Consider the following 25,331-nt stretch of genomic DNA (forward strand, 5'->3'; position numbering starts at 1 on the left):
CAGGAAAAACCGTTGGGGCCAGCCACCACCAATGTGTCACTGCTATGTGGATAGCGGCCTTTTCTGGCGGAAACGAGAGGCGCGAGGGGGGGAACAAGCAGGTCATGAGGGAAGGTTCCACGATGGGCGTGACGCAAGACACGTTTGGGCCGCCTTTGGGCATCATCCGTACGGGGGACATGATCGGTGGGGGAATGGACGCGGAAGGGCCTAGGAGAGCGGCGATGGCGGCGAGTAGCGGGTACCAGGTTGGACTGTAGATGTTACAAGCATTTGCAAGCATAGAACCGCTGATATGCTGGTCGAAATCATACTCCTATTTCCGAGCAATGTGTATGTACACACTTATAAACGACTCGCATGGTGCTATGCTATGCCGCCGCTCTGTCGCTAATGGCCCCTAGTTTGCAGTAGGCTGCCTGGACGACGTTAGCAACACGGAGGTTTAATGAATGGCACGACTGGCATGGACGGCGTGGCAAAAAAGCCTCCTTTATCGCCCAGCGCCTCGTCTTAATATAGTCGATAGTCTACGAGTAAAATGAATGACGGAAAGTGGCATTCGTTTGACGGGCTAAAGAAATACTAGCATCTGCTGCTAATTATTAGCGATATAAGAAAATGTGCCGGCACAACGACGATGATAAAGGTTGCATCCATTGTAAGCCCAAAGCCATCACCATGCGCTGAATCCCGCACTCCATCCCACGCTCGCTTCCCGGGGGGCAAATACGGAAATAGCCAGCTCTCATTTGGTGCCGAGGTTGAGCTGAGGCTTCCTCGAGTTTGTTCAGGGTAAATACGTCTTTCAAGCAAAGCCAGCTGTAGTGGTCAATATCTATGGCCCAGTGACATTCATCACTAAATCGGTTGATTCTTGTAATTGCAAACAAGAAAACAAGGAAAAGCATGGCTTCATTCTCATGTTCAAATCACACCTAAACCATCGATAAGTAGCGCCACTGGTCATCGCCCCCCAAAGTCTCCATCTCTCCCGCACGCAGCTGCCAATTTGCCAATATGCAAGGATCGTCCCAGCCAGACGGGAATGCACCACATGTGGCGGTGTCAATTGCGGGATGTGCCCAAGCCACGCTCGTCATAGCCACCCAGCACCAGCCACAGCAGCTGCCAGCCACACTCGCTGTGGCTTGTCCTCTTTTCTAGAATCTGCGCGCCTCAGGCACCAGTGCGTCCAGCCTTGTGCGGGCGATTGCAACTACGCAGCTCTCAGGCTGCCTGGTGCTGGAGCTCCAAGCCAACGCCCGCCAAAATCGACATCTCGACTCTCGCCAACAGCCCCTCCAACCACCGATTGACCTTTGACAGCATCCTCCCCCTTTTTCTAATACCCACGAATCTCACGAGGCTGGTCGAATTCTCTAACAGAGCTCCGAAGCAATCATGGTAAACAGCAACCCCCCGCATTTGTTACTGCTATCTGGTGTCATAGCTTAGTAGCTGGCAAGCTTGAGTCTATCTGAGCGGCGGGCTAATCCAGAACATGTACTTCGATAGACGTCGATCGGCACGGGCTATGATCTCCTCAACTCCATCTTTTCGCCTGATGGTCGAAACTTCCAGGTCGAATATGCAGTCAAGGCTGTAGAGAACGGCGGCACCTCAATCGGCATCCGGTGCAAGGACGGCATCGTCCTGGCCGTCGAGAAGATTGTCGCATCCAAGCTGCAAAAGTCCAGTGCAAACAAGAGAATTGCCAGCGTTGACAGCCATGTCGGAGCAGTACGTGCACTGCCCTTATATCCGCATCCCCTTCGGTGCTCTAAAATGCCCACCACAATGCTTACACGCCTTCAAGGTTTACTCAGGCATGATCCCCGATGGACGCCACTTCGTCGACCGAGCCCGAGATGAAGCCCAGAGCTGGCGCCAGAACTTCAAGACTCCCATCCCCACAGCCGACCTCGCCTCCCGCATGGGTGGCTACCTCCAGGCATACACCATGTACGGCTCTGTCCGTCCCTTCGGCATCACCGCTATCGTTGGTGGCGTCGACACCTCAGAAGAGACCCCCGTAGACGGCGAGGTCGGCTCAGGGCCTGCCGTCGGCGCCGGCGGCAAGGTTGCCGGCAAGCACGGCGGTCCTTTCCTTTACATGATCGAGCCCAGCGGCCTATACTGGGGATACTACGGTGCGGCGACGGGCAAGGGCAGACAAGCTGCAAAGGCTGAGCTGGAGAAGCTGGACCTACCGGCTGGCAACATCACCATCCACGAGGCAGTCAAGGAGGCCGCGCGAATCATCTACATCGCCCACAAGGATAACAAGGACAAGGAGTTTGAGCTGGAGATGACCTGGATTAGCACAGTAGACGGCCCTACCAAGGGACGGCATGTGGAGGTGCCCAAAGAGCTGAGAGAAGAGGCTGAGAGATTAGCGCGGGCAGAGGACGAGTCTGATGACGAGGAGGAAGAAGAAAAGAAGGACGATGATAACAAGATGGAAGAGTAAATAAAGTGCTAATCTTTTAAGGGGTTTGTGTGTGTGTTCGGATCAAACGCATTATCCACGACGGGAAAGGCTTATTATAGAGTAAATGCGTCTTCTCTGGATGAAAAAAATGTCCATATTAAAGACACAATCCGGGGACCTTTCTCCCTCTCCTCTGTTCTATTATTTTGCAATTGTTTGAACTTGTTATAACGATCCTGCTCTAATCCTATTTTCCCTTGTTCTTCTTTTCTTTTACAGCTATGTACATGGGTATCAATTCCGCCCCTGAGAAGCATGGTTCTGGCACCAGTTGTTCCAGTCCGCGAAAAAGGAGTTTTGCAACTTGGCCTGGCCCAGGACCCAATCCGACTGCGTCTTGGCATACACCGCCGCCGCCTGCTTCACCAGCTCCTTGTCCGTGGCGAACATGGCCGAAGCTACAATCAGACTGGCGGCGCTGGCAGCCTTGGCATACGCGTGCGCGTTGTCCTTGCCTGCCTCCTCATGCACCTCCACCAGCACGGAGAGCAGCTGTTCAGCATCGTAGACTGGCGCAGCAGCGGCCTCAGTTGCATCAGTATCCTTGTTACCGCCGGCGCCGCTCCTCGCCTTCTTCAAGCCCTTTTGGTAATTGAGAATAATCTCACAGGCACGGCCAGCCAGCGTCTTTGTGCTCGTCGTGCGCATGAGATCCAGCAGCGGGATGAGCAGGGAGAAGGCGAGCGGGCTGAGGACCTCGTTCTTGACGTAAATGTCGAGGAAGTCGAGGATGCGGTTCTTGAAGTTGACGACGGACTGCTTGGCGTCCTTTTTCTGCTTCTTGCTGTCTGGGCGGGCCTTTGCGCGCTGCTTGAAGACTTCGGCGAGCTTGTCCTCGAGGGCGAACATTTGCGAGTCGGACATGTCACCTTCGTCGTCGGAGGATTCGGCTTCGGCGTCTTTATCGAGGCGGTGGCTTTTGAGGATTTTGCTTAGGGGCACGTCGATCTCTATGCGGCCTTCTTTTGCGTCTCCTTCTGCCTCTTCGTCATCATCATCGTCGTTCTCGTCCTCGTCCTCGTCCTCGTCCTCATCATCTTCTTCTTCCTCATCTTCTTCATCATCATCGCCTTCCTCTCCATCGGCATCTCCAAGATCAACAAATTCCACGTCAGAGTCGATCTCGATGTTTGAGATTTCTTCCACATCATCGCCATCCTCATCAGAAGAGCCTTCGCCATCGATATCCATACCATCGTCCTCTGTGTTAAACAGCTCCTTCTGGCCCTTGGTGCTCTCATTGGCGCCCAGGGGTCCAAAGAGCAGTTCCAAGCCGCCAGCGGAGATTTGTGATGTGAAAGCTTCAAATACTTGCTGAGACACCTGTCGCATCAACGATGAGGGGCGAGCCACCATGGATAGTAAGATTTCTACCAAGAACTCTGAACTTCCAGTATCGTCATCTCCGAGTTTGCCCTCCTGGAGCCTCTCGTGAAACTGGGCGAGATCATCTAGTACTTCCATCGCATCGGGGTCTTGGTTGTATAGTTGGAAAATGGAGATGGCATGAAGCATAGCCAGCCCCTGTGTTAGAGTCTTGTCGTTATCAGTCTTTGTCTTCTGCTTTAGCAGTTTGTGCATTCTTGACAGCGCACTCTCAATGGCTGATTTGATTTCCTCAGACATGGTAACGGCACTTGAGTCGATGGAGGCGACTGCCTGGCAGAAGGTAACAAAATCGGAAGTCTGGCGAGTCAGCTTCGCGAGTGCCGTCTCCAATCTTGACCGAGCAAGCTCTTGAATTTGCTCTGTTAGGACATCCTTTGGGATATCCTCCGGCTGGGAATAGGCAAGACGTGATAACTGCTGCAGTGTAGCGCTTAATGAGGTGTTTTCAAGCTTGTCAGCTTGAGATTCTTTTCCACCTAGGGAAGCGCAGGCCCCTAGGACTTTTGATAGATAGTCAATGTGAACTCTCAGGATAGTCTGGGCCTCGCTGACTTCTTGCTGTGACAGGCCAGCAATGGGGCTTTGGATAATCTTCAGGCATCCTTTGTCATTTTCTAGGTTGAAATTTTGCAGGAGCCTGTCGATCGTCTTTGTGTTGGTGCGCTGATCAAAGTTGTAGATTCCGTTTTTGGTCAGAAGATTCTCAAGCACAGGGACCAGATTGGAGGGTTGAGATGATACTGCGGCCTCGATGGCTTTTAGCGTCTTTATAGCTGCTCGATGTAGGTATCGATCCTCCTTTGCGGACTGGTTCATGAGAGAAGTCATGAGATTCTTGCTGAATAAGGTTTGCAACAGCGCAGGATGTGTCGCATAGCTCTCGAGGAATTTTTGGAAGACCGTGAAACCCTTGAATTTTTGGCCATCGGTAGCCTGCTTGGAGAACAATCCATCTGAATTAGAGTTAGCTTCTGCGTTTATAAATGTGTGCGGGCTCAGCCTTACCGTCAACGACTCGGCTCCAGAACTGAGCAAAGTCTTCGGCCTTTGAGTCCTCGGCCTTGAGATAATGATTGAGGATGAGGTCCCAGACAAAGTGCAACTGGGCCGTCCAAGTGGCTTGTTTGTTGTTCCGAGAATTGCTAGAAGTATCCTTGCTTGAATCGTTGAAGCTTTCCTTCAAGATAGCAGCCATATCACCAAGGTGTTTTTTGGCCAGAGGATGCTGCCAGGGCTTCACGCTGAGATTAGGGAACTGGTCGAGCGCAACCATCCAAACGGCAACGCCTTCGGGAGTTTTGGCTACTCCTGAATTTGACAATTTCTCAAGCGTCGCCTTGGCCTGGGCCTGGTTCATCTGCTGCAGCGCCTGGACAAGAACCCAGCCGCATTGTGACTTTAACCAGACTTTCTTGTTGCTCAATTTCAACAGCTCGTCCAATATTGTGTTCCATCTCGAAGGTTCGGAAAATAAAATGCGGGACTTAACAAAGCATTCAATACCAAACAATTGGCCAAAGAAGATGTCACGCTCCTCCTGGCCGGGAATGTTGCCGACAATCTGAGCCTTCTCCAACAGGAACCCAAGCACCTTGTCGAACGTCAGCCCGCTGTATTTTTCTGCGCTTAGAGACTTGTCTCCAAATAGTTGGCTGAGAATCTCGGTGATGACTAGACTAAAGCCAATGCGCGAAGCATTACGGCCACTAGATAGTCCGCGGAAGAGTCGTCGATCGAGATGTCTCTGCACCACTGCCTCAGCAACGCCCTCGCCATCTAAAAGTCCTGATATAATGCAATCGGCGGCCTCGATCCGGTCATTGTCGTCCTCGCTACCGAGATGTTCGTATAACAGGCCTTCGCGCTTTCTGTCTTCGATTGTGGGAGTTTCGACAAAGGGGGCTTTCTCCAACGGTGGCTTTGCGGCTGCGACGACGGGGACGATGGGGGGAGATGTGGTGTTCTTGACCTTTTTCTGTGCATTTGAAGGCACAATGGGGCCATCCTTGGTTCCGCGCTTTCGCTTGCTACCCATTGTGAATTTTGAGGAGTGAAAAAATTACAATGTCAAATACTATGTGCCGTATGAACGATTTCCATCATCTTGCGATGATAGATTAGAAAATTCCCAGATAACAAAATTCTGCCTATCGACACCGCTTTAGTCCCACCAAACACACCCCACAATTACCCGCATCAGAAGTACCTCTGTACATGTTTAATCGCACATTCACGTGCTGCGGTTCTGAGAGCTTCAAGTCCTTACTCGGTACAGAATATGGTGGAATACGTGCTGTTCGTTACGTTAACCAGATATCAAATCGAATGGAGTATAAATGGAAACGTTGAAGCTTCCCGCGCTACCAAGCTGTTGCTACCTACCTACTACTAGCCTGTTAGAAGATTTGTTTGATCTTTGTACATCTGACGCGCCAGACCAGACACCAAATCATGCGCCGTTCCGCTGCCACCGTCAATAATGCACTAGGAGGTCGCTATCCTACTTCTCAAGCGTAGTGGGGTAGAATCACACAAAATACATCTGCTCTCTATCTGCAGACTGCTGGTACTAGGTGATGTTTGATGTTTGCATGATTATTGTGAAATCAGCAACCGAGCAACTTCATGGAAGACACAATGGTTGGATAATGCGATCCTGCGCGATGCCTTTTGCAGTTCGTACACGTGACTTCGCGATTTGGTTGCTCTGGTTGCTGGACGAGGTGCGGGGTAGGGCTACCAAACGCGCGACGTCTTTGTTTACTTTGACGCGTGTACTGACATCGTATACTATTTTCTTCCTTACCTCCAGCTGCCCTTTTCCGTTTGGTGCTGGAGCTTTAGGAACAATTATCGTGATCACAGGGCCTCTGAAACAGGTTTTATGAGCAGAGTTGCATTGTACCACGTTGTGCCCCCCCTCTACGACGCCATCTTCCTCTCTCCCGGTAAGAGCATGGGTGCATGTAAACAGCTTTGGCAAGCTATTGCAAGGGTCGAAGAGCGTTTTTTCCTTTCCCTCGCAGGAGGGCGGAGATGTTGTTTCGGTCCTTGCCGCTTCAGGAATCGTCAAAGGATCCGCAACTATCCCGTCAGCTGAAGAGGGATTTCAGATGCTGGTAATGGCGGGTTTCTGCCCATAATCGGGTAGAGCAGTAGGAGCAAAGTACGCTCAGATGACGTTCGCTATCAGCCTTGCCAATGTGCCTCGCTACAGGAGAAAAACGGAAGTGAACGAGGCTCTCTGCTCCGGTTGAAATAGCAATTCTTGTTGTTTTCTGTGCGCACATGCGGCTCCAACTGTTGCCATGACACACAAGCTCGACCAAAGTCAATTTGCGCAAAGAAAAGGAGTTTGGAATACGAAGGTTAAAAGCACCGTCCTTGCCGATCGTGCACAGCAAATTTGCTGCAAAATCCTCGCTGCATCCACTCATCCACAGTCATTAGCTTTTGTGGCTCCCGTTGCCCGAAACCGTTGCCCAAGACACCGAGCTGCTACACTAAGAATTAGCGAAAGACAACATAGCCCTATGCTTCATTGGCCATCGGCGATTGTTCTGTGGGAAGCGAGCTCATTTGCCGTGCCTGCAAATCATCGCCAGTGCCGGTCAACTGATTAAACATGGTTCTAGGGTTGGGTTGTCAATGGACTGCGAGAGGTATGACGTCTACGATCTGTTGGCGACATCCCATGGTGACGAGATTGAGTTAAGCGCGCTGGAATGATTTGCAACTGGCGATTGAAATTTCGAGAGCGTGCCGTCCGTACTCGTGTCAATGCAGATCCTGCCTACCTAGGTAGAGAGCATAAGAAACCTCTTTGCATGGTCCGAGGTGTCCCGGCCATAGCCATACTGCTTCGTTTATCTACAGTACTAGTTAATATGACAAGGTGCTTCTGTTTGCCGATGACGGTGTGGTAAGCGGAGTCTGAGCTTCTGGAGCTGTTTCGTACAGTACGAGTATTGAGATGCGTTGGCGCGCAAGCAAGCTCCATGCCAACAAGCAACAAAGGAACAAAGAAATTTTATCCGGCCCATGTTATAGAGAGCTACAAACATTGTTTGGCGAGCTCCGGTGAAAGGGAGTTGTGATCGTAAACGCCTTTAGACCAAGCCAAGCCAACAACGACACGCGAGTCTTTAGCACGAAGCGCTCCGTTCCTCCTCGATCATGAATGTCTCAAGACAAAGCGGGTGAAGATTGAGGCAGGGATTGCTCTACTGGTTGGCCCGCGTCTGCTCTCACAAGTCCATCGTCAGGGAAACTGAGCACTCGACCCAGCATACGAGACACGATCAACGACGATCTAGGGCAAGGGCGGGTCAATGTCTCTCCTTTCTAGGGTCTCAGTGAAGGCTTTGATGTTTGCGGCACGAAGGAAGTGACCGGATCCGTACGAGCTCGGAGCATCTTGTGATTTCTGGCCGAGGCGAGCCAGTCAGCATCGTTTCCGGCGCCCGCAGCTGGGTTCAAAGCGTTTTGAGGCTTGTAAGAGCGAGTAACGCAATGTAGCACGCGTCTTACCTGTTGGTCTGCATATTTTGGAGGTTATCACAAAGTCGAGGTACTTTGCTTGGTATTCAATTGATGGCCATCTTTGGTCCAGCGTATTTGCTGGGGTCTTGTTTGGTGCGGGACGTTACTTGCATCCGCTCATGTGCCTCTTCTGTGCATAAGCCTGAAGCCATTGTGGAGGCTTTTGCTGTCCTAAAGACTGGATATGGATAGGTACCTCGTAGTTAGCAAAACGAGCTGGGCCTGGAAAGCCATAACAGCTGAATGCTCGCCTCCATGTCTGTTTGCACTGCGCAAGGCTACCTGGGAGAAGACGCCGGGGCCGTACCAGAGCTGCGGAACAGGCCTGGCATCTCCAACCGGTAATCAAATGCTTACAGTACACTCGGCCAGGTACTTGTACATTCGTCCATGCCTCCTGTTATGAGATGCTTCGGACATGCTTCATACCCAGTGCAAAGCCAAAAAAGAAGAGAACAATGCTGAAAAGCTTGCTGAGGCTACATGCATTCTCACTGGAGTGATATCTCCAAAAACAACATCCACACATCAAAGCTTGATGTTTACTCCCGCTATGGAGTACAGCCGAGCACCAACTTTTGCAAATTGATATTTCGCACAACACGGGCCGTTGCTTTTACAAACGCTACACGTATTGTTTGCTCGTCAGTCCAGGGAAGCTCGCATTCAATTTCGCATATCTGCCCTGCAGGTCCTGACTCTTATCGTAATGACGGCTTCTATCCCTCATGGCTGACTCTCTAGCCTTGGTCCCGTGCTGTGTACAATCATGTAGACGTAGGGACCCTGCAGACGTGCGGTTTAATGACCAACTTTGCACGCTGGAATCCGCTCTAATGAGCCACACAGCAGCTCGGTCCTCACCGCTGCTTGACCGCCGACACGTCCTGGCAGGCTTGAAAGTGGCAGTGAATTGGGCCATTGAGCAGCTCACATTTGGAAGCAGAAGTAGCAGGTACCGCGAGTACATCTGAGGGTTGCAGCTCTAGGCCGGCTAAGCGCCCACTGAACACAGCGCCCCACCGCTCACTGAGCAACCACTGACGGCGCCCAAGGGTACATGCACTCCTGCTAGGGAGCAAGGTCGCTCACTGGAGGCTAACCGCAACGGCATAGCTCAGGGCAGCTGAAGCTGTGCTGACGCCTGGGAATGGTCCGCAGCGCTGTGTTAGTGCCGCTGCCCGGGTACGTAGCAGTCGCCGGAGGTACCTCTCGCCGCCAAAAGCACGCTCAGCAGGCATAGCAGAGCAGGGCCATCGCGGTCCAAAACCCCCCCTCACCCCCCAAATCACCCCTAACAACGTCCAACTCCATCCCAAGCCGGGTTCCTGGTCCTGGCCCCGTTGGTGCAACGACCGTCAAAAAGCGCTGTGCCCTCGTCTGTTCTTCGCTTCCCTCTCCTTCACACCCGCGTGCCGCGAATTGAAGCATCGACAGCCAGACTAGAGGCGCCTCGCTCGCCAATCCACCACCGACTGACCTTGTGTGGGCCAGCGAATAGACGACCGTGCAGCTTCGCTGCTTGGGAAACGGCTTCTACAGGGTTCGGGCTGCACCAATCACCGGGAGCTCAATTAGGCAGAAACGGCAATTGTCTACCGTCGACTTCTTCGAGATCCAACACAGATCCGGATGAAAGAAACTACCTCTGGCGAAACTAAATCACGAGAAAACTCCATCGTCGATTTTGCAAGCTTCTGCCATTATTAGTACGACGGCAACGAACGCGAGAAAAAAAGACTTTCCGCCCCACTGCAAAGCCTGCCTGCGCTATCAACACCGCGTTTCATGCCTGTTAGTGAGAAGCAAGGCGGACAAGGGAAAACAAAGGAAGACAAAGAAGAAGGAGAATTGGCAGAGTGACCGCTCTTACACGTCACCTCTGAACAAAGAAAAGAGAAAAAGAAAACTCCCTGGCTTGTGCGGTGATAGCGAGGAGCCATTTTTTGGATCAAGCCACAAGGTCAAGCTTCAGGCAACTCTTCCACTCTGGTCCTTTACTCTTTCCCGTGACGCACGTCTTCACACTCAAGCAACAGCGCCGCTGCCGGGTGCTGTTGATTTGAGTGCTGGGCTCGGTGGGATATCCCTTCAACATGACAGCCTCTTCGCCTCTGGCGGCCATGCACCGCCCAATGCCGACTCCCACATGGAGAGGCCGAGACATCTTCCGCTCTCATTACGCCAGCAACTCTGCTCCGGGGTCGATGAGTCTTCGTGAGCAACTTCACAAAGGCACCGGAGATTTGCTCAGCGTTAAAGAAGTCCGAGGGTCATCTCCTGCTGTGAGCTTGGCCGCCGATCTGTCCCAGAACTTCCGGCTTGACAATGAAGCAAGGTCCGTGCCGTCTAGTGACACAACATCTTTCCCATGCTAACGGGTAGTTATTAGTCCCAAGTTCCCAACTCCTCGACGAGCTCTTTTCACGGCTAATGTAGTTGGCGACACCGGCGACAATGGTAAGAATCTCGCGGGCCTTGCGGGACACGCTTTGTCTTGACTAACACGCTTCAGACTTTGTGACAACTCCTACTTTACTGTCTTCTTCGCCTGTTCAGCTTACCGAGATGACCCCTCTCCCTCGTAAGGTGACCTTTGCCGCCGTGGTTGAGGTTGCCACGCCTACACCCATCCCATCCACTGCCAATGACGCCGCCATGCCAGACTCTTCGGCCCCCAATTCCCCTCAATCGTCTCCGGAGCCAACGAGGTCTCTCTCGCGACAATCGTCACTGGAGCCAACAAAGCCAATTGCCTCGGAGCTAGCGCCGATGCAAGCTCGACGCGGTCGAGGACTCGCCGACATTCTGGCTGGCCGTAGAATAGCAGCCCCAAGGCGGACGACTCCTATTCGACTCAAGGCGCTTGCCAACAGCACCGGCTCCCCTGCCTCCCCGAGCCCATCAATTCAAGTATCAGCTAATAACTCAACTTTGTCTCTCGATGAGTGCTTCGACTCAGAATCCCCGCCGCAGGACCGCAGCAGGCCTTTGTCATCGCAGAGCCCTTGCTCTCCCATCCCCATTGGCCTTCGTTCAAGATCTCAATTTGGAAGTATCGGGGGGGAATAGTCGCCTTGGCTCGCCGGGTAATTTCCATGCTAGGAGACAGTCGAATCCCTTTTTGAGAACCCGAAAGCAATTTCGCAGGTCTTTGAGCATGTTTGAAAGCCCTACCGATATCATGAAGCCGAAGCCTGAGAGAGGACTTGCTGCTTCTCCTATCCTAAAATCTGTGACTGATGTCGAAGAGGCCCATGAGCCCATCATCCCTCATTTTCTTCCTGATGATCCTACAGATACGATACCTCGAATCACAAGAGAGACGATGCTAGAAATATTGGATGGAAAATATAGCGAAAAGTTTGCTCAGCGGATGGTCATTGATTGCCGCTTTGAGTACGAGTATGATGGCGGCCACATCGATGGTGCTGTCAACCACAACAATAAAGAGCTGCTGGCCGACCAACTCTTTCAGACGCCCATGGACGACATGACTTTACTAATCTTTCACTGTGAATATTCGGCCCATCGGGCCCCTCTAATGGCGCGTCATATCCGATCTCAAGACCGTACCATCAACGCAGAGCATTACCCCCGCCTGACCTATCCCGAAATATACATCCTGGATGGCGGCTACAGCGGTTTCTTTGCTGAACACCGAGCAAGGTGTTTCCCGCCGGAATACGTCGAGATGTCTGATGAAAAGCATCAACGTACTTGCGAGAGAGAAATGGGGCGCTTAAAGGCTCGCAAGCCTTTTGGGCGCGCACAAACCTTTGCATTTGGCCAACGGGAAACATATCTACACGATTCTCCCACTGGCCCCCCCTCGCCCTCACTCGCGGAACGCCAATGTCTCTTCCCCTCTCTCTATCCCCGATTCGCCCATATTTGGTGAGCGAACAGGGACTCGGCGCATGGTTTCTTATTAGTATTAACCTACTTGGCGCACATTCACATAAAAGTTCTGGCTTGCGATCTATATCGCCACGCCCACTTTTCCTTTTATTGGTTGATGAACTCACTGGAAATTTTAATGTTTGACGACAAAAAGTTACGTTTGGCTTATGACGATGCATTGAGTTTTAATGCCAAAATTACGAAGAGTCCATTGACAGATTCTTTCATGAGCTCCCTATGTCTTCAGTCGGTATTGCTTATTTCTTCACGCTGTTTGGCCGCTCAGAGACTACCGTTTCTTGTCTCATTGTCTGTCTTTTTAAAGATAATGTTTTGTCAGATAATCAGCATGCTGGCAAACAGAATCTGGGAGGCCTTCCAAAGGTCACTAGAACGCTTTAGTCACATGGATCTTGCTTCAATGCCAGGACTGCAAGATATCTCATCCTTGGACTTGACCATCTCTATCGATGAAGAACTCACATCGAGCACTGGACACTACTACGGAACACTTGCTCGTGCTCTTTTCCTGGCTTTTTCATTTATTCATATTTTTCCCTTGTCAGAAATGAACGCCCCAGCATGCACCCTTTTACTTTTATACCCATGGGGAATGCCTTTCAATTCTTTCGTCTTCCATGTTCATACTTTCACTACAGGAGGCGATGATCATCCCTCTGCTCATTGTAATGAGCCATAGAGCGCGACTAAGCGGACGGCGCTTGTGTTTTCATCTTGTAAAAACTAGTTAGACAGTGAGAGATGTTGCCTAGGAAGTTTTTTTTGGCTGTACATTACGCTATGAGAGAACATAGATGCCTCAGCTAGCTTATAAACGCATTTTAAATATTCGCATGTTACAGTTTGGGGATGAGCTCTACGAATAGACTCTGGTTTGTCTGCCCTAATAGGCATAAAGCCATGGCCATCAAGACTCTAGTTGCTATACAAGTGTAGATGCATCAGGGTCACATTGACGGTCAGCCTATGGAACGATTCAATATGAAAAAGCGGCTGGATCTCATTTTGCTATGATCTCACTTTGCCATTGCCATCTGTGTCACTGTGGCACATTGCTCTTCTCTACATTCTTTCCACTTGATGTACGGGCTACGAGTCGAGAATACTACCTACTATTGTTGGTTGATCAAACAGAATCTGCAGTCGTCGTTCAGCGTTACGTCTCACTATCTTGACACTTTACCTACTGAACTCACTACTTATTTACCTGATATTTTAGAGGTGAGTTTGAATCCCCTTTCTCTCTCTCTCGTTTGACTGCCAAATCCATGAGCTGCCCATGATAATTTGCATCTCTCAGCTTTGATGTTGAGAACATACCTAGGTACAGAAACGACGTTGCCGACTTCTTGTAAGACAAACATTCAATTTATTTATAGAAGATGATGCAACTTTTAATTCTAGTTAATATTTGCTGTTTCTTATAACTTTTTATTAAACCCTTTTCTCCCAAGCAAACGACGAGTGGTAGATTAGCAAAACGAGAGATACCCCATGACCTTGATATTCTGAAAACGCCGAAAGTATGCAGAAGTAAAAAGCACTCAAAATACTACAGAGTAAAATCCCATTCTTTAAACGCCTCTCGGAAAGCTTCAACATCCTTGGTCTCCTCTTCCACAGTCTGCTCGCAGTTCTGCCAGCTGAGTCTGTCCTCCAAGCCCATAAGCTTCGCGAGAACTCTACGCCCAAATTGCAAATCAAAGCGCGCGTCAGAGGCGAGCGGCATAACGAGGGATTTGCCCTTAATCTTATCCTCTCCGTTATCTGCCCAGAACCAGACGCGGAAGAAGTCGCCGGCAGTAGCCAAGTCTTCGACGGCGATGTCTTTGGTTGTGAAGGCTGGGTATTTCAAGTTTTCTGCCTCGACGCGGAAGGCTGCTTCGGCAAGGCCCTTTTGGATGATGTCGGCGGGCACAGCAACGAGCTGCCATATCAAGTGGACGTTGCGGTCCCGGCTAATCTCCCAAGCGACAACGCCGAACTTGTGTGAACTTTTGGAAGCAACCATGGCTTGTATAGATTCTTTAAACCGTGTCATTTCGTTGTACGTCTTGACCGCATCGCTTGTAGGATCTGCTGTGCTACCCATGCTTGCAATGGTTGGGGAATGTGGTAATGGGATAATAATGAAATGGCCAGGGAAGTTCAGACCCTGCTCCTTGAATGTCGTGGAAGTTGGTAGAGGACCTTTTGCGGTAGTAATATAGGCTTCGTCTCCGATGCTACAGCACATGTGGGATGAGATGTTGGGGTTCGATAAACAGAAATAGCACCGGTCAGGACCCGGCGGTGGCGAGACACGACGATTACGTTTATGTCTGCCGTGGTGACCATCGTCGCGATGACCGAACCGACTGTAACCTTCGTCTTGCCTTCCACGTTTGTTGGTGGCTTTGGATGTGAATGGCGACGCCGTAGCGCCAGGAGGCACCGTATTATCGGCTGTGTTGAGAGTAAACGCATACATGGCTTTCGCCTTCTTGTCATTGCCATATGGAGCCATTGAGATGAATCGTGTAGTAGAAATGATGTTTGGATCTTTTTCGGACTGATGAACAAAGGCCTCTCTTTCATAGAAGAATGCTCCTGGAGAAGCCGACAAATGGTATCGGGGCTTCAACGCAGCGCAGAGGTCTGCAATATCCTCGGAACTGCTCACAGCAGCTTGATCGGCAGGCTCGAGCACCAATTTAGACCCGGTCCAAACTTTCGCAGGCCATATGCTTGTCAGCAAGATATCGGTGTTGTTGGCGCCGCGCAAAGCTTTTGCATCGCCCGACGTATGGAAGGGCAAATGCTGCTCTGCCGATTGTCCTCCCACTAGGTTCGGGTCAAGGACTCCGCCGAGCGTTACGATTCTGATCCCATCCGAAGTCTTTGTTATACTGCGCTTCCCCAGATAGTGAAGATTGGGGCATATCTCTTCATCGGCCTCTACTTTCGCAGCGATTTGTGGTGGCAGTGGATGGGTGCCGACGGTGAAGTAGGTGGGGAGAGGAACCTCGATGGATCCGTTTAACAAAGCGGAAATCGTTGCGTCGTCGGAATCGGCAGTGAATGCATCTCCCGTGAGAATCGCTAGAGAGAATTGGTTCTTGGCATGCAGCGTTGCCAGCTTCTTGAACACCGATTCAAGCTGGCCATCAAGGCTACCCAGGACGATACTAAAAAACAGGGTTCATTATTAGTAGACATAGCTGGGGTTTATAGAAAATCAGATAACGTACATCTTGGGCGCAGCCATTATATCCAGCCTAGCTGAAGCCTTAATACAAGTTCGGTTTGGGTGGGTGGTGTGGGTTGAGCAAGAGAGCTGGCGAAGCTGGAAGAAGCTGGACTTGTAAGATGCATGATATAGAGAGAGCTCCTTGCAGGTGAGATGCGCGGACGTGCACCACGCGATGTCAAAAGCTCGGCGCAGCGATAAGCAAATGCGCCTCAAGCGCTATTGGCCAATTGTGCATGGAGCGGGGCGCGGCTAGTGGTTATCGGTTTGGCCGATAATCTACCGACCAAAAAAATTTGGGACTTTTACAGTGGAGTGAAACAGCTCCAGAGTTTGGATGCTTCATTATTGCGGCCGAAAACCTTTTACACAGGTTCACCAGCACCGCCGTCAAGATGCCAGCCCGATCGTCCGGCCGCATCGAGAAGGTGCGGAAGAACAAGCATTCGACGCCCCATCAGAAGAACCACCGATGGGAGTCTTTTTCGACCAAAATCGCAAAGTTCAATTCACTACAGCCTCTGCGCAAAGTTCGACGACATGACCTCGAGACGGAAGACTTGTCTTCGACGACATCCTATCTCCAAAATGGACTGCAAAAATGGGGAGAACTCAACATCTCCCAGCCGTTTTCCTCGTTCAAGAGGGAGGTGTACCCGGTATGCGACAGCTTGCCTCAGATTCTGCATTTTGAGGAACGGATCATGGATTCGCTGGCCAAGTACATCGCAACGCAGGATAAAGAGGGATTGGAGCCGCTGCTCGATCTTCTGACGGCTTTTGCCCACGACTTGGGAATTCGATTTGAGAAGTACTTTGCCCGCAGTCTGGATCTCATCTTGGCAATTGCGGGAAGGCCCCAGCCCGTTGAGGTCATCGAATGGACCTTTGGCGCTCTGGCATTTTTGTTCAAGTACTTGTCCAAACTTCTAGTTCCGGACCTCCGACCAACATATACCGTCATGGCACCTCTTCTTGGAAAAGCCAAGCATCCTCCGTTCATCGCACGGTTCGCTGCCGAAGCAATGAGCTTCCTCGTCAGGAAGGCAGCTGCTCCTTCACTTCGCGAAACGTCTCTCGTTTCTTTCGTGGACCATGTGCGGGACGATATATGCAGTTTGGTTGAGGATCGGCAGTTTATGCTGTATAAAGATGGTATCATGACCATGTTTGCAGAGGCGATTAAAGGAACAGATCGAACTATTCATTCCGCCGGACCTGCCATCTTCGTCGTGCTAATGGATGCTATTCCGAAAGAAGAGTGTACATTGGCTGAAACGACCACATGGACCGACTTGGTCTGTGGCGTCTTGATCAGTGTGATACATCATACCGGCGCAGATACTTTTGGCGAATTCGCAGAAGCAATTTTTGATAGATGCGAAGCTAAAATGAAGGAATCTCATCATGATGATTCCCAATGGTGGACAGTGCCGTACATCAGAATTCTCGGCGTTCTCGCTGGTGTCCGAAAAGGTAGTCGACTTAGTGATTGGCCACGCCTCGTTCGACAACTTGTTGCATTTCTCTCAGTATCGACACGGCCTGTCGAAGAAGCAGCCGAGAAGAGTGAGAATGACCTTCTTTGGACATCGGTGGTGGCTAATGTGGCAATTACCTGCCATCACGCTCCTATGGATGCACTTATTCCTCAAATTACACGCCTTCTTCAGTCCTTGACGAGAGAGCCATTCATGAGATTATTTATACCCTTTTGCTCGTATTTTAGCGAGCTTGATCCAAGTCGCTTTGGAAGCCTTTTCCGTAATGATTTTCAAAGGTAAGTTGACTTGACCTTATTTGAAAATGGCATGTATTAACATCCTCTTCAGATTCATCGCTACCCATTGGTCCCAAGGACACAATGAAGACATGCTTTGCGTTTTGTTACCACAGATAATCGAAAATAGAGGATTCCCTTCAGCCGGAGAGAAGGATTGCTGCAAGCTCCCTCAGGCATGGCAGGATCAGATCGTCTCTAAATTCGAGAGCCTGGAGATATCGCCTTTCCCCGAAAGAGGGCCGTACAACAAAGATCCCCAAGTCTGGAGAGATAGATGTCTGCCTAAATATGCGGCGCTTCTTCGAATTTTAGAACTGACAGCCGTTCATCCATCCACTAATGCTCGTATTGCTGAGCTCCTCCTACGCAAACTCAAGCTTGCTCTTCGACCGTCATCTTCATTGGCATCCGACGAGGTCAACTTCATCGTCAGCCAAGGATTTCATGCTTATTTGGGTATGAGCAAGGCCGCAGGTTCAATTGATCCTCAGCTCGCCCCTCTGCTCCGCGCAGCCGTGCCGAGGTTTGCACGATCTGTAGGCTTTCTTCGAACCTATCTGGCATACGAGGAAACTTTCCCACGCGGCCACGAGTCTGACAAGCACGATGGATCTGGTAGCGATGCTTCAAACTCCGAAGATGATCCTGTAACCCAGTCTCTGGTCGACAATTTGAGCTCTCCATCTCATGAGATTCGATTGGTGTCGCTAGAGCTGCTCAAGAAGATGACCACCGTGCCCGAGCAGCTTCATTTCGTTGACATCATGCTTCAAATTGAAGAAAGTCCACTAAATCTGGAGCATACTCGATCCATTGCCATGTATCTGCGCAAGCTCGGGCAAGAGTATGATTCGTTGGCAGATACGACTTGGCTAAAACAAGGAATTCCAAATTTCATGTTCGGCATGCTGACAATTAATCTCTCCCCTGTGTGGGATAACTCAATAGAAGCGATGAAGCAGGTTGCTCAAAGCAAGTTCGGCGAAGAGGCTATTTCTATCACTGCATTCCGATGGCTGGAAGTGCCGTCCCCGCGATGGACACCACCCCAATCGGAAACCAACTCTTCTCGCACTTTCTACTCGGACTTTGAGTGTACTACATTGAACTCTCTCCAAAAATCGGCAACTCTCGTTTCAGAGACCGCTGACGACTCAGACGGTATCATGTTGCGTAATTTTGACGACTGCCAGCGACTTGTCGAACCGTTCTCAACAAACGCCAAGGCACAAGCGTTGAAAGTGTTCAAAGCACTGCCTTCTATTGCCGAAAGAAGGTCCCGCCAACTGGTGCCCCATCTGTTTGCCTGGGCTCGTGACGAAGAGGATGCGAACGACGCTGAAGAAGATTCTCAAGCTAAATTCTGGTCTCTATTTGACAGGAAAGGTCTCATCGGCGTATTCGCACAATTCATTAATCCAAAGGTTTTGTTTCAGCATGAACAAGTTTACGTCATTTTATTGCAGCTTTTGGGTAATGGTGATTTGGAAGTGCAGAAGCTTGCCCTAAAGGCCATTTTGGCATGGAAGCAAGAGAGCGTGAAAACGTATCAAGAAAACTTGGAGTATCTCCTCGATGAGGCTCGTTTCAAGAATGAGATTGCTGTCTTCCTTCAAGGAGATAGTGTCATCAAACCGGAACATCGAGCTGAGCTAATGCCCGTTTTGCTTCAACTCCTTTATGGTCGAGCAATTTCGCGAAAGGGAGCACTCGGTGGCCGCCATGGTCAGCAGACGACCCGACTTGCTATTCTCAGGAACTTGTCTGTTACGGATCTTGGAGGCTTCCTCGACATCGCCGTAGGAAAACTCAAGGATGTGCGAGTAGTCGGCCCAACGGTTAACCGGAAGAAGCTTTTTGAAGATGAGATTATATCTATTCGAAAGCAGTTCGGTTTCCTGAATATGGCCCTGTCTATTATTTCAGAGCTGGGTACTAATGTGACTCCTTATATGGAAACACTCGTCAACACAGTCCTCTATTGCCTTGTCTTCTCTTCACGGCGACTGGGTGGCACAGTTGCGGAAGCTGATGCCGATGCCCCCCGAAGAGGAAGAAGAGAAGGCTAGCACTCATTCATTGCTCAAGTCCACACGATCAACTGGTATCAAGTGCTTGATGGGCCTCTTCCAGAATGCTCAGGGCTTTCAGTGGGGGCCTTACCAGGATATCATCATTGAGGAGCTGGTGGCACCTAGGCACGAAAATCTGCCGGCAGAGACTGCGCAAGGAGTATCAGGCATGTTGCAGCTATTTTCAACTTGGTCTAATCTTCCGAACGTGGCTCTCTTCTTTGCTCCTCACGGTAGCGCGTTGCCAAATGGTGTCTTACCCAAACTCATTGCTTGCGTAGCATTCGAAAAATCCAAGGAATCTGTCAAGATATATGTGCTTGAAATGCTTCGAAATTTGGCTAGATTAGCTCTAGCTTCTGCCGACGAGTCCGAGTTTAATGAAGTTATCAAAGCCGAGCTTCTCGAAACGAACTCAACCGCAATTTTGAACAGCCTTACCACTGTATTGAGGACTGGGGATATCAGCAATGCACTTCTAGAAGCAGGCGTCGAAACCATTCTGTCGTTGGCTCCCATCTTCCAAAACTTTGAAGACGTTCAAGCAGTCATTCGAATTTCTAGCTTCTTGTTGCAGCAACCTGCCCGACGAGTTAATCCCAAGCTCAAGGGCCGGATCCTTCTCGTCATTGAAAATTTTGCTTCTTTGCCAGACGCAGCAAAGGATGAGGTACTGCTTCAGGAGGTATACAGGACCGTTTCAGCCCTTTTCAGCTACTTCAGAGATCGAGAAAACCGTTCATCATTGTGCCGAGTGCTTTTGGCCATTTCGAAACAAGATGACGAGATCGCCAATGTTGCCAGCGTTTGTTACGAGCTGAACCTATTCAAGGAGGGTCGCATTGATGAGCCAGATTATGACAGGCGTCTTGCCGCATTCAGTGCAATCTCAAGCAGCCATGATGAGCCGTGGACACCTAAGCAATGGCTTCCGGTTCTTCATAACCTGATTTTCTTTATCCGAATGGATGAAGAATTTGGCGTGCTTTCATCCAATGCTGCTGATGGTATTCGACGCTTAGTTCAGGAGACGGCAGATTGCCAATCGCAAGAAACGAAGAAGACACTCGATGACCATCTCAAGCAGGTATTGTTGCCGTCAATCTATGGGGGTGCTCGAGAAGAGTCTGAAACCGTGCGACGAGAATATCTACGCGTATTAGGATTCATTCTTACCACAATGCCTGAATGGGGCCCTGTGGCCGATTTAGGTGGTCTCTTGAACGAGCGCCAAGAGGATTCTTCCGAACCTACGTTCTTTTTTGACATTCTCAGTCCGGCAACTTCAAAACAAATCGATGCCCTGCGAACGCTGGAAGCTGCCAACGCAAGCAAAGAGATGAGCAGCCAGAACCTTACTCAATTCTTTATCCCCTTGCTGGAACATTTCATATTCGGAAGAGCGGATAGTGGCGACGATCATGGACTTGGTGCACAAGCGGCAAGCACAATTAGCAATCTCGCAATGTCACTCAGCTGGAACCACTTCCGTACAACTTTCCATCGATACATAGGCTACATCGAATCAAAGCCGGAACAACAGAAGCATACTATTCGCCTGTTGGGCAAATATACCGATGCGCTGCTGCTTTCGCTTTCGGAAGGTCCCGATGTCGGCGAAACCATGGAGGTGGACCAGGAGGAAAGCTCATCTTCTGCTGTTCGACGACTGCGTCTTATGGCCCCGAAGACTTCGGAACTCTTTACCCAGATTACTGATTACTTCCTACCACCGCTCACCAAACACTTGCACGAAAAGAATGAATCCGAGGTTAGCTACCGTGTTCCCGTCGCCATCACGGTTGTCAAGCTCTTGAGGTTGTTGCCTACTCCCCAACTGAACCAGAAGCTGGCTGGTGTTTTGACCGACATATGCCACATCTTGCGCAGTAAGGCGTTGGAAGCGAGAGACATGGCTCGTGATACTCTTGTCAAAATATCCGTGCTTCTGGGCCCATCGTTTTTTGGATTTATTCTGAAAGAGCTTCGAGGTGCTCTGACTAGAGGCTACCAGCTGCACGTTCTTTCATATACTATGCACTCTATCCTAGTTGCAACTGTGCCTCATTTTGCAACTGGAGATCTTGACCCCTGTTTGTCAGACGTTGTCAACGTTATTATGGACGACATATTCGGTGTCGTCGGCCAAGAGAAGGATGCCGAAGGGTATGTTAGCCAGATGAAAGAGGTCAAGAGCAGTAAGAGCCAAGACTCGATGGAACTCATTGCCAAAAACGCATCAATCAGTCGTCTCATTGCCCTCATGAAGCCGTTACAAGCTCTCCTGATGCAAAAGGTAAATCTTAAGATTGTGCGCAAGATTGACGCCCTGATGGCCCGTATTACGGCGGGACTCTTGCAAAACCCGGCTGCTGCAAGCCGCGATACTTTGGTCTTTTGTTACGAGGTTATCCAAGAAGTATACAATGCGCGGAAACCAGACGCAGAGCCAAAGCTGGACTGGAAAACTCGCAGGTATCTGGTCCAAAGAGGCGCCAAGAAGAGCGGCGATCGAGGTCAAACCAGCAAACATACATACAAGCTAACGCGTTTCGCTTTTGAAATGCTGAGGTCGATGCTGAAGAAACATGATAGCCTGCGAACTCCTGAGAATATCGTCGGCTTCATTCCCATCATTGGTGACGCCATTTTGGAAGGCGAAGATGAGGTCAAAATCTCAGCCTTTCGACTTTTGGCGGTCATTGTCAAAGTTCCCTTCACGACCGCTGATGGAGCAAACATCTATAAGATCGCTGTCAAGGAGGCTACGAGATGCATATCAATGTCAACTTCCACCACGACTGAGCTAGCACAAGCGGCCTTGAAGATGCTTGCGGTCGTACTCAGAGACCGACGAGATATTGAGGTCAAGGATGCTGCCATCGATATGCTACTGGGCAAGCTGAAGGATGACTTTACCGAACCTCTGTATCGTCATATCACATTCAATTTCCTGCGGTCCGTGCTGGACCGTCGCATTGAGACTGCGATGGTTTACGATACACTGGATCAGGTCGGTACCGTCATGATCACCAATGATGACAAGGATACCCGAGACCTAGCGCGAGGTGCTTTCTTCCAATTCATTCGAGACTACCCTCAGAAGAGAGCTCGCTGGATGAAGCAGCTCAATTTCGTCGTCGCTAATCTCAAGTATGATCGTGAGGGCGGTCGCATTTCCGTAATGGAAGTAATCCACCTGATGCTCATGAAGTCATCCGATGATTTCGTCCAGGAGGTTGCGGCAACATGCTTCCTGCCGCTCTTCCTGGTTCTGGCAAACGATGATAGCGAGAAATGTCGCCTCGCAGCTGAAGCACTCATCAAAGAGATCTTTCGCAAGGCAGACAAGGAGCGCGTACTTGCGTTCCTCAACCTTCTCCGGTCATGGCTTGGCAAGGACGGAAACACTGCGGTTGTAAAACTCGCTGTGCAACTGTTTGGACATTATTTTGAGTGCAACGAGGATGCCGCAAAGAATCAAACAGACTTTAAGCTCATTTTCGACAAAGTCTCGGGCATTTTGGGATCTGAGAATGTTCGTGAAACTGACGGAGGACTTGTGGGCGCTGCGATTGGCGTTGTGCGCGTCTTCACCACCGTTTTCCCTGATAGGGCTTTGGCCGCCAACAAAGAGAATCTATGGGCTAAGCTGCCACGCTGCCTTGGACACAAGGATACTTTGGTGAAGCTGTCTGCTATTCAGCTGATTAGCTTATATCTCGCCGATTTTGCTAAAAATGGCGCCAATACCACTGCTGGCGAAGACGTTGAAGGGTCTCACGGGCTTATTCTACGCGCTACGAATGTAGAAGAGCTCGTCCGTCTTGCACTGAGAGCCTTGAATGGATCCGAGGTCAACGAAGCCTTGACAGGCGAGCTTGGGCAAGTTCTGATATTCCTCGGCCCTCGTCTTCCGATTGGCGATTCTCCTGATTCATCAGATGCTGAGCCAGAGGCAGAGGCTGATGAACTCGAGGCTGAAGACAAGGAAGAAGCCACTGCAAAGCCGAAAGATGTGCAGTACCTGTTCTGGCGGCTGTCACACATTCTGCGAAAGGAGGTTCGGCCCAACGCTGCTGCCATCGTTCCCAAGGTGGTCGCCATGGAGGTTCTAGAGACTATCTGCCGCCGGTCTTCGCTTGACCGACTCCAGCCTTCGCTCAAGACCATTCTGACGCCGCTGCATAATCTCACCGACCCATCCATCCCTGCGCCTTTCAGCATGGATGAAGTGTTCAAGACGAAGCACGAAGGCCTCAAGACTAGGGCGCAGATTATGATGGATTCTCTGCAGAAGAAATTTGGTACGGCCGAATACAGCAAGCAGCTGATGGCTATCCGCGAGGAGGTCAGGGCCCGCCGTCGGCAGCGGTCTAGCAAGAGGAAGATTGAGGCGGTGGCACAGCCGGAGAAGTATAGCCAGGATAAGAGGAAGAAGTTTGAGAAGAACAGGGAGCGCAAGAAGGTGAGGTCGAGGGAGCAAAAGGTGATGAGGCAGGCGTACAAATCATGGTAAAAGAAAATCGCGAGGCATGTGCTATCGTACGGGAGATTATGGCGAGCGGCGTTTTGGAGGGCATTTTCGAAGGCGTTTTAAAAACTTGTTCTTTGTGACTATTTTGTCAATGTTATATATAGATGCATATGTATGCGACTAGCTAGACAAAATGCGTGGGGATCAATATATATCCCTGATAATTTTCATTTCATATCCTGTCGCTTTTCAAAAGAGCTGGAGTATCTTCTAAATGCAATCCCTGACGCCCACTTTCTATAACTTTCAACATACTCATACAATATCCCCCTTCTATTCAATGTAATTAAACAAAGCCTAGCCATTGACACCAGCAGAAATGATGTGCATTTCGAGAGAGAAGTCCCAAGCGCCTCATATTGCCTCATTCCTTCTTTTCCAAGCCCCGTATTTAGACGTTTTCATGACGAGCCTTCCTTGTCTTTGCTTGTGATATCCGCAACGTCCTCCGGTATCGCCTCGTCCGGCCAAAACTCAATGTCTCCGTCCTCCCCCAAAGAGCCCCTCTTCACCAGCTGGCCCTTTTCCCGCATCAAATCCTCGACAGTGATTTTACGATCGCCAAAGATGTTCAAATGGTCGCTGATGACGTGCCTATTGCGGCAGCTCGGACACGTAATCAGCGTAGAGCCGCGATGATAGCCCTGTTTCGAGACGTTGTGATGCGAGCGATGGCCGCAGGGCACGCAGGTGAAGGAAAGCTGGTAAAAGGCCGGGCCTTTGAATTCGGGGCGGTCGCTTTCGCTGGAGGGAGCGTCTTTGGTGGCGGGTTCGCTTTGGGGCTTCTTTTGAGGGGGGCGGGGGGATGGTGTGTGCGAGGCGGCGCTGCTGGTAGGGAGAAGTTGTGATGCCGATGGCGATGGGTGATGAGGAAGAGGCGGGATGATGAGATGGACGGAGGGCGAATTGAGGGAGGCCTTTTGTGGGAGCGAATGCGCGGCGCAGGAGGGGCGCTATTAGAGGCGCGGGTTTTGAAGCCATTGTTATTGTTGAGAATTGTGCGCCTGGCTTGTGAAGTCGTAGCTTTTGAGAGAAATAGAAAGAGAGAGAAGGCGTTGGAGTTTTTTGGTGATGGTTGGATTTTGGCAGTATCAAAAAAGTTGCAGCACTGCACGTCATTTTGCCGGACAGGTACCTTGAAAAGTGGTCCGTGCACATGGGGTTTAGCAGCCGGCGATGGAGCAGTGCAGATTGCCTAATGGGGCAATAACTTGGTGATATAATACAGCGTTTGATAGGCTTGATGCTCATGATGTTCTTTTTCTTCCCACTTTAGAACTTTTGAAGCCCTTGTTCCATTTATTCTTCGAGTTTATCGTCTTATTTATTGGCTCAAAATATTCCATAAGACTTCAAATAAC

The 25,331-nt window shown here is 50.3% G+C and overlaps 8 protein-coding genes across 8 annotated transcripts; 5 read left to right on the top strand and 3 right to left on the bottom strand.

Moving 5' to 3' along the window:
• Positions 1 to 490: 490 nt before the first annotated feature.
• On the bottom strand, positions 491 to 5,962 carry TrAtP1_000877 (uncharacterized protein). Its single transcript, XM_014090856.2, has 2 exons — positions 4,889 to 5,962; positions 491 to 4,836 (listed from the first exon to the last, which is right to left on the bottom strand). Exons 1-2 carry the CDS (start codon positions 5,916 to 5,918, stop codon positions 2,729 to 2,731), a joined length of 3,138 nt encoding a protein of 1,045 aa, XP_013946331.2. The 5' UTR covers positions 5,919 to 5,962; the 3' UTR covers positions 491 to 2,728.
• Positions 1,405 to 2,473, top strand: TrAtP1_000876 (uncharacterized protein; the record flags this gene model as incomplete). Its single annotated transcript, XM_014090855.2, has 3 exons — positions 1,405 to 1,407; positions 1,519 to 1,743; positions 1,820 to 2,473. The coding sequence occupies 3 exons, from the start codon at positions 1,405 to 1,407 to the stop codon at positions 2,471 to 2,473; spliced, it is 882 nt and encodes a 293-aa protein (XP_013946330.1).
• Positions 5,963 to 6,880: 918 nt separating the features above from the next.
• On the top strand, positions 6,881 to 8,312 carry TrAtP1_000878 (uncharacterized protein). Its single transcript, XM_066110753.1, has one exon. It carries the CDS (start codon positions 7,192 to 7,194, stop codon positions 7,504 to 7,506), a length of 315 nt encoding a protein of 104 aa, XP_065966826.1. The 5' UTR covers positions 6,881 to 7,191; the 3' UTR covers positions 7,507 to 8,312.
• A 2,209-nt stretch (positions 8,313 to 10,521) lies between these two features.
• On the top strand, positions 10,522 to 11,497 carry TrAtP1_000879 (uncharacterized protein; the record flags this gene model as incomplete). The annotated part of the gene is made up of 3 exons (XM_066110754.1): positions 10,522 to 10,763; positions 10,818 to 10,885; positions 10,941 to 11,497. 3 exons carry the CDS (start codon positions 10,522 to 10,524, stop codon positions 11,495 to 11,497), a joined length of 867 nt encoding a protein of 288 aa, XP_065966827.1.
• An 88-nt stretch (positions 11,498 to 11,585) lies between these two features.
• On the top strand, positions 11,586 to 12,326 carry TrAtP1_000880 (uncharacterized protein; the record flags this gene model as incomplete). Its single annotated transcript, XM_066110755.1, has 1 exon — positions 11,586 to 12,326. One exon carries the CDS (start codon positions 11,586 to 11,588, stop codon positions 12,324 to 12,326), a length of 741 nt encoding a protein of 246 aa, XP_065966828.1.
• A 1,372-nt stretch (positions 12,327 to 13,698) lies between these two features.
• TrAtP1_000881 (uncharacterized protein) lies at positions 13,699 to 15,712 on the bottom strand. Its single transcript, XM_014090858.2, has 2 exons — positions 15,580 to 15,712; positions 13,699 to 15,516 (listed from the first exon to the last, which is right to left on the bottom strand). Exons 1-2 carry the CDS (start codon positions 15,594 to 15,596, stop codon positions 13,902 to 13,904), a joined length of 1,632 nt encoding a protein of 543 aa, XP_013946333.1. The 5' UTR covers positions 15,597 to 15,712; the 3' UTR covers positions 13,699 to 13,901.
• Positions 15,713 to 15,927: 215 nt separating this feature from the next.
• Positions 15,928 to 25,045, top strand: TrAtP1_000882 (uncharacterized protein). The gene is made up of 2 exons (XM_014090859.2): positions 15,928 to 17,358; positions 17,411 to 25,045. The coding sequence occupies exon 2, from the start codon at positions 19,393 to 19,395 to the stop codon at positions 23,950 to 23,952; it is 4,560 nt and encodes a 1,519-aa protein (XP_013946334.2). The 5' UTR covers positions 15,928 to 17,358; positions 17,411 to 19,392; the 3' UTR covers positions 23,953 to 25,045.
• On the bottom strand, positions 24,372 to 25,128 carry TrAtP1_000883 (uncharacterized protein; the record flags this gene model as incomplete). Its single annotated transcript, XM_066110756.1, has 2 exons — positions 24,372 to 24,564; positions 25,106 to 25,128. 2 exons carry the CDS (start codon positions 25,126 to 25,128, stop codon positions 24,372 to 24,374), a joined length of 216 nt encoding a protein of 71 aa, XP_065966829.1.
• Positions 25,129 to 25,331: the final 203 nt, after the last annotated feature.

The sequence above is a fragment of the Trichoderma atroviride genome, chromosome 1 (assembly GCF_020647795.1).
Source record: "Trichoderma atroviride chromosome 1, complete sequence".
In the NCBI taxonomy this organism is placed as follows: Eukaryota; Fungi; Ascomycota; class Sordariomycetes; order Hypocreales; family Hypocreaceae; genus Trichoderma; species Trichoderma atroviride.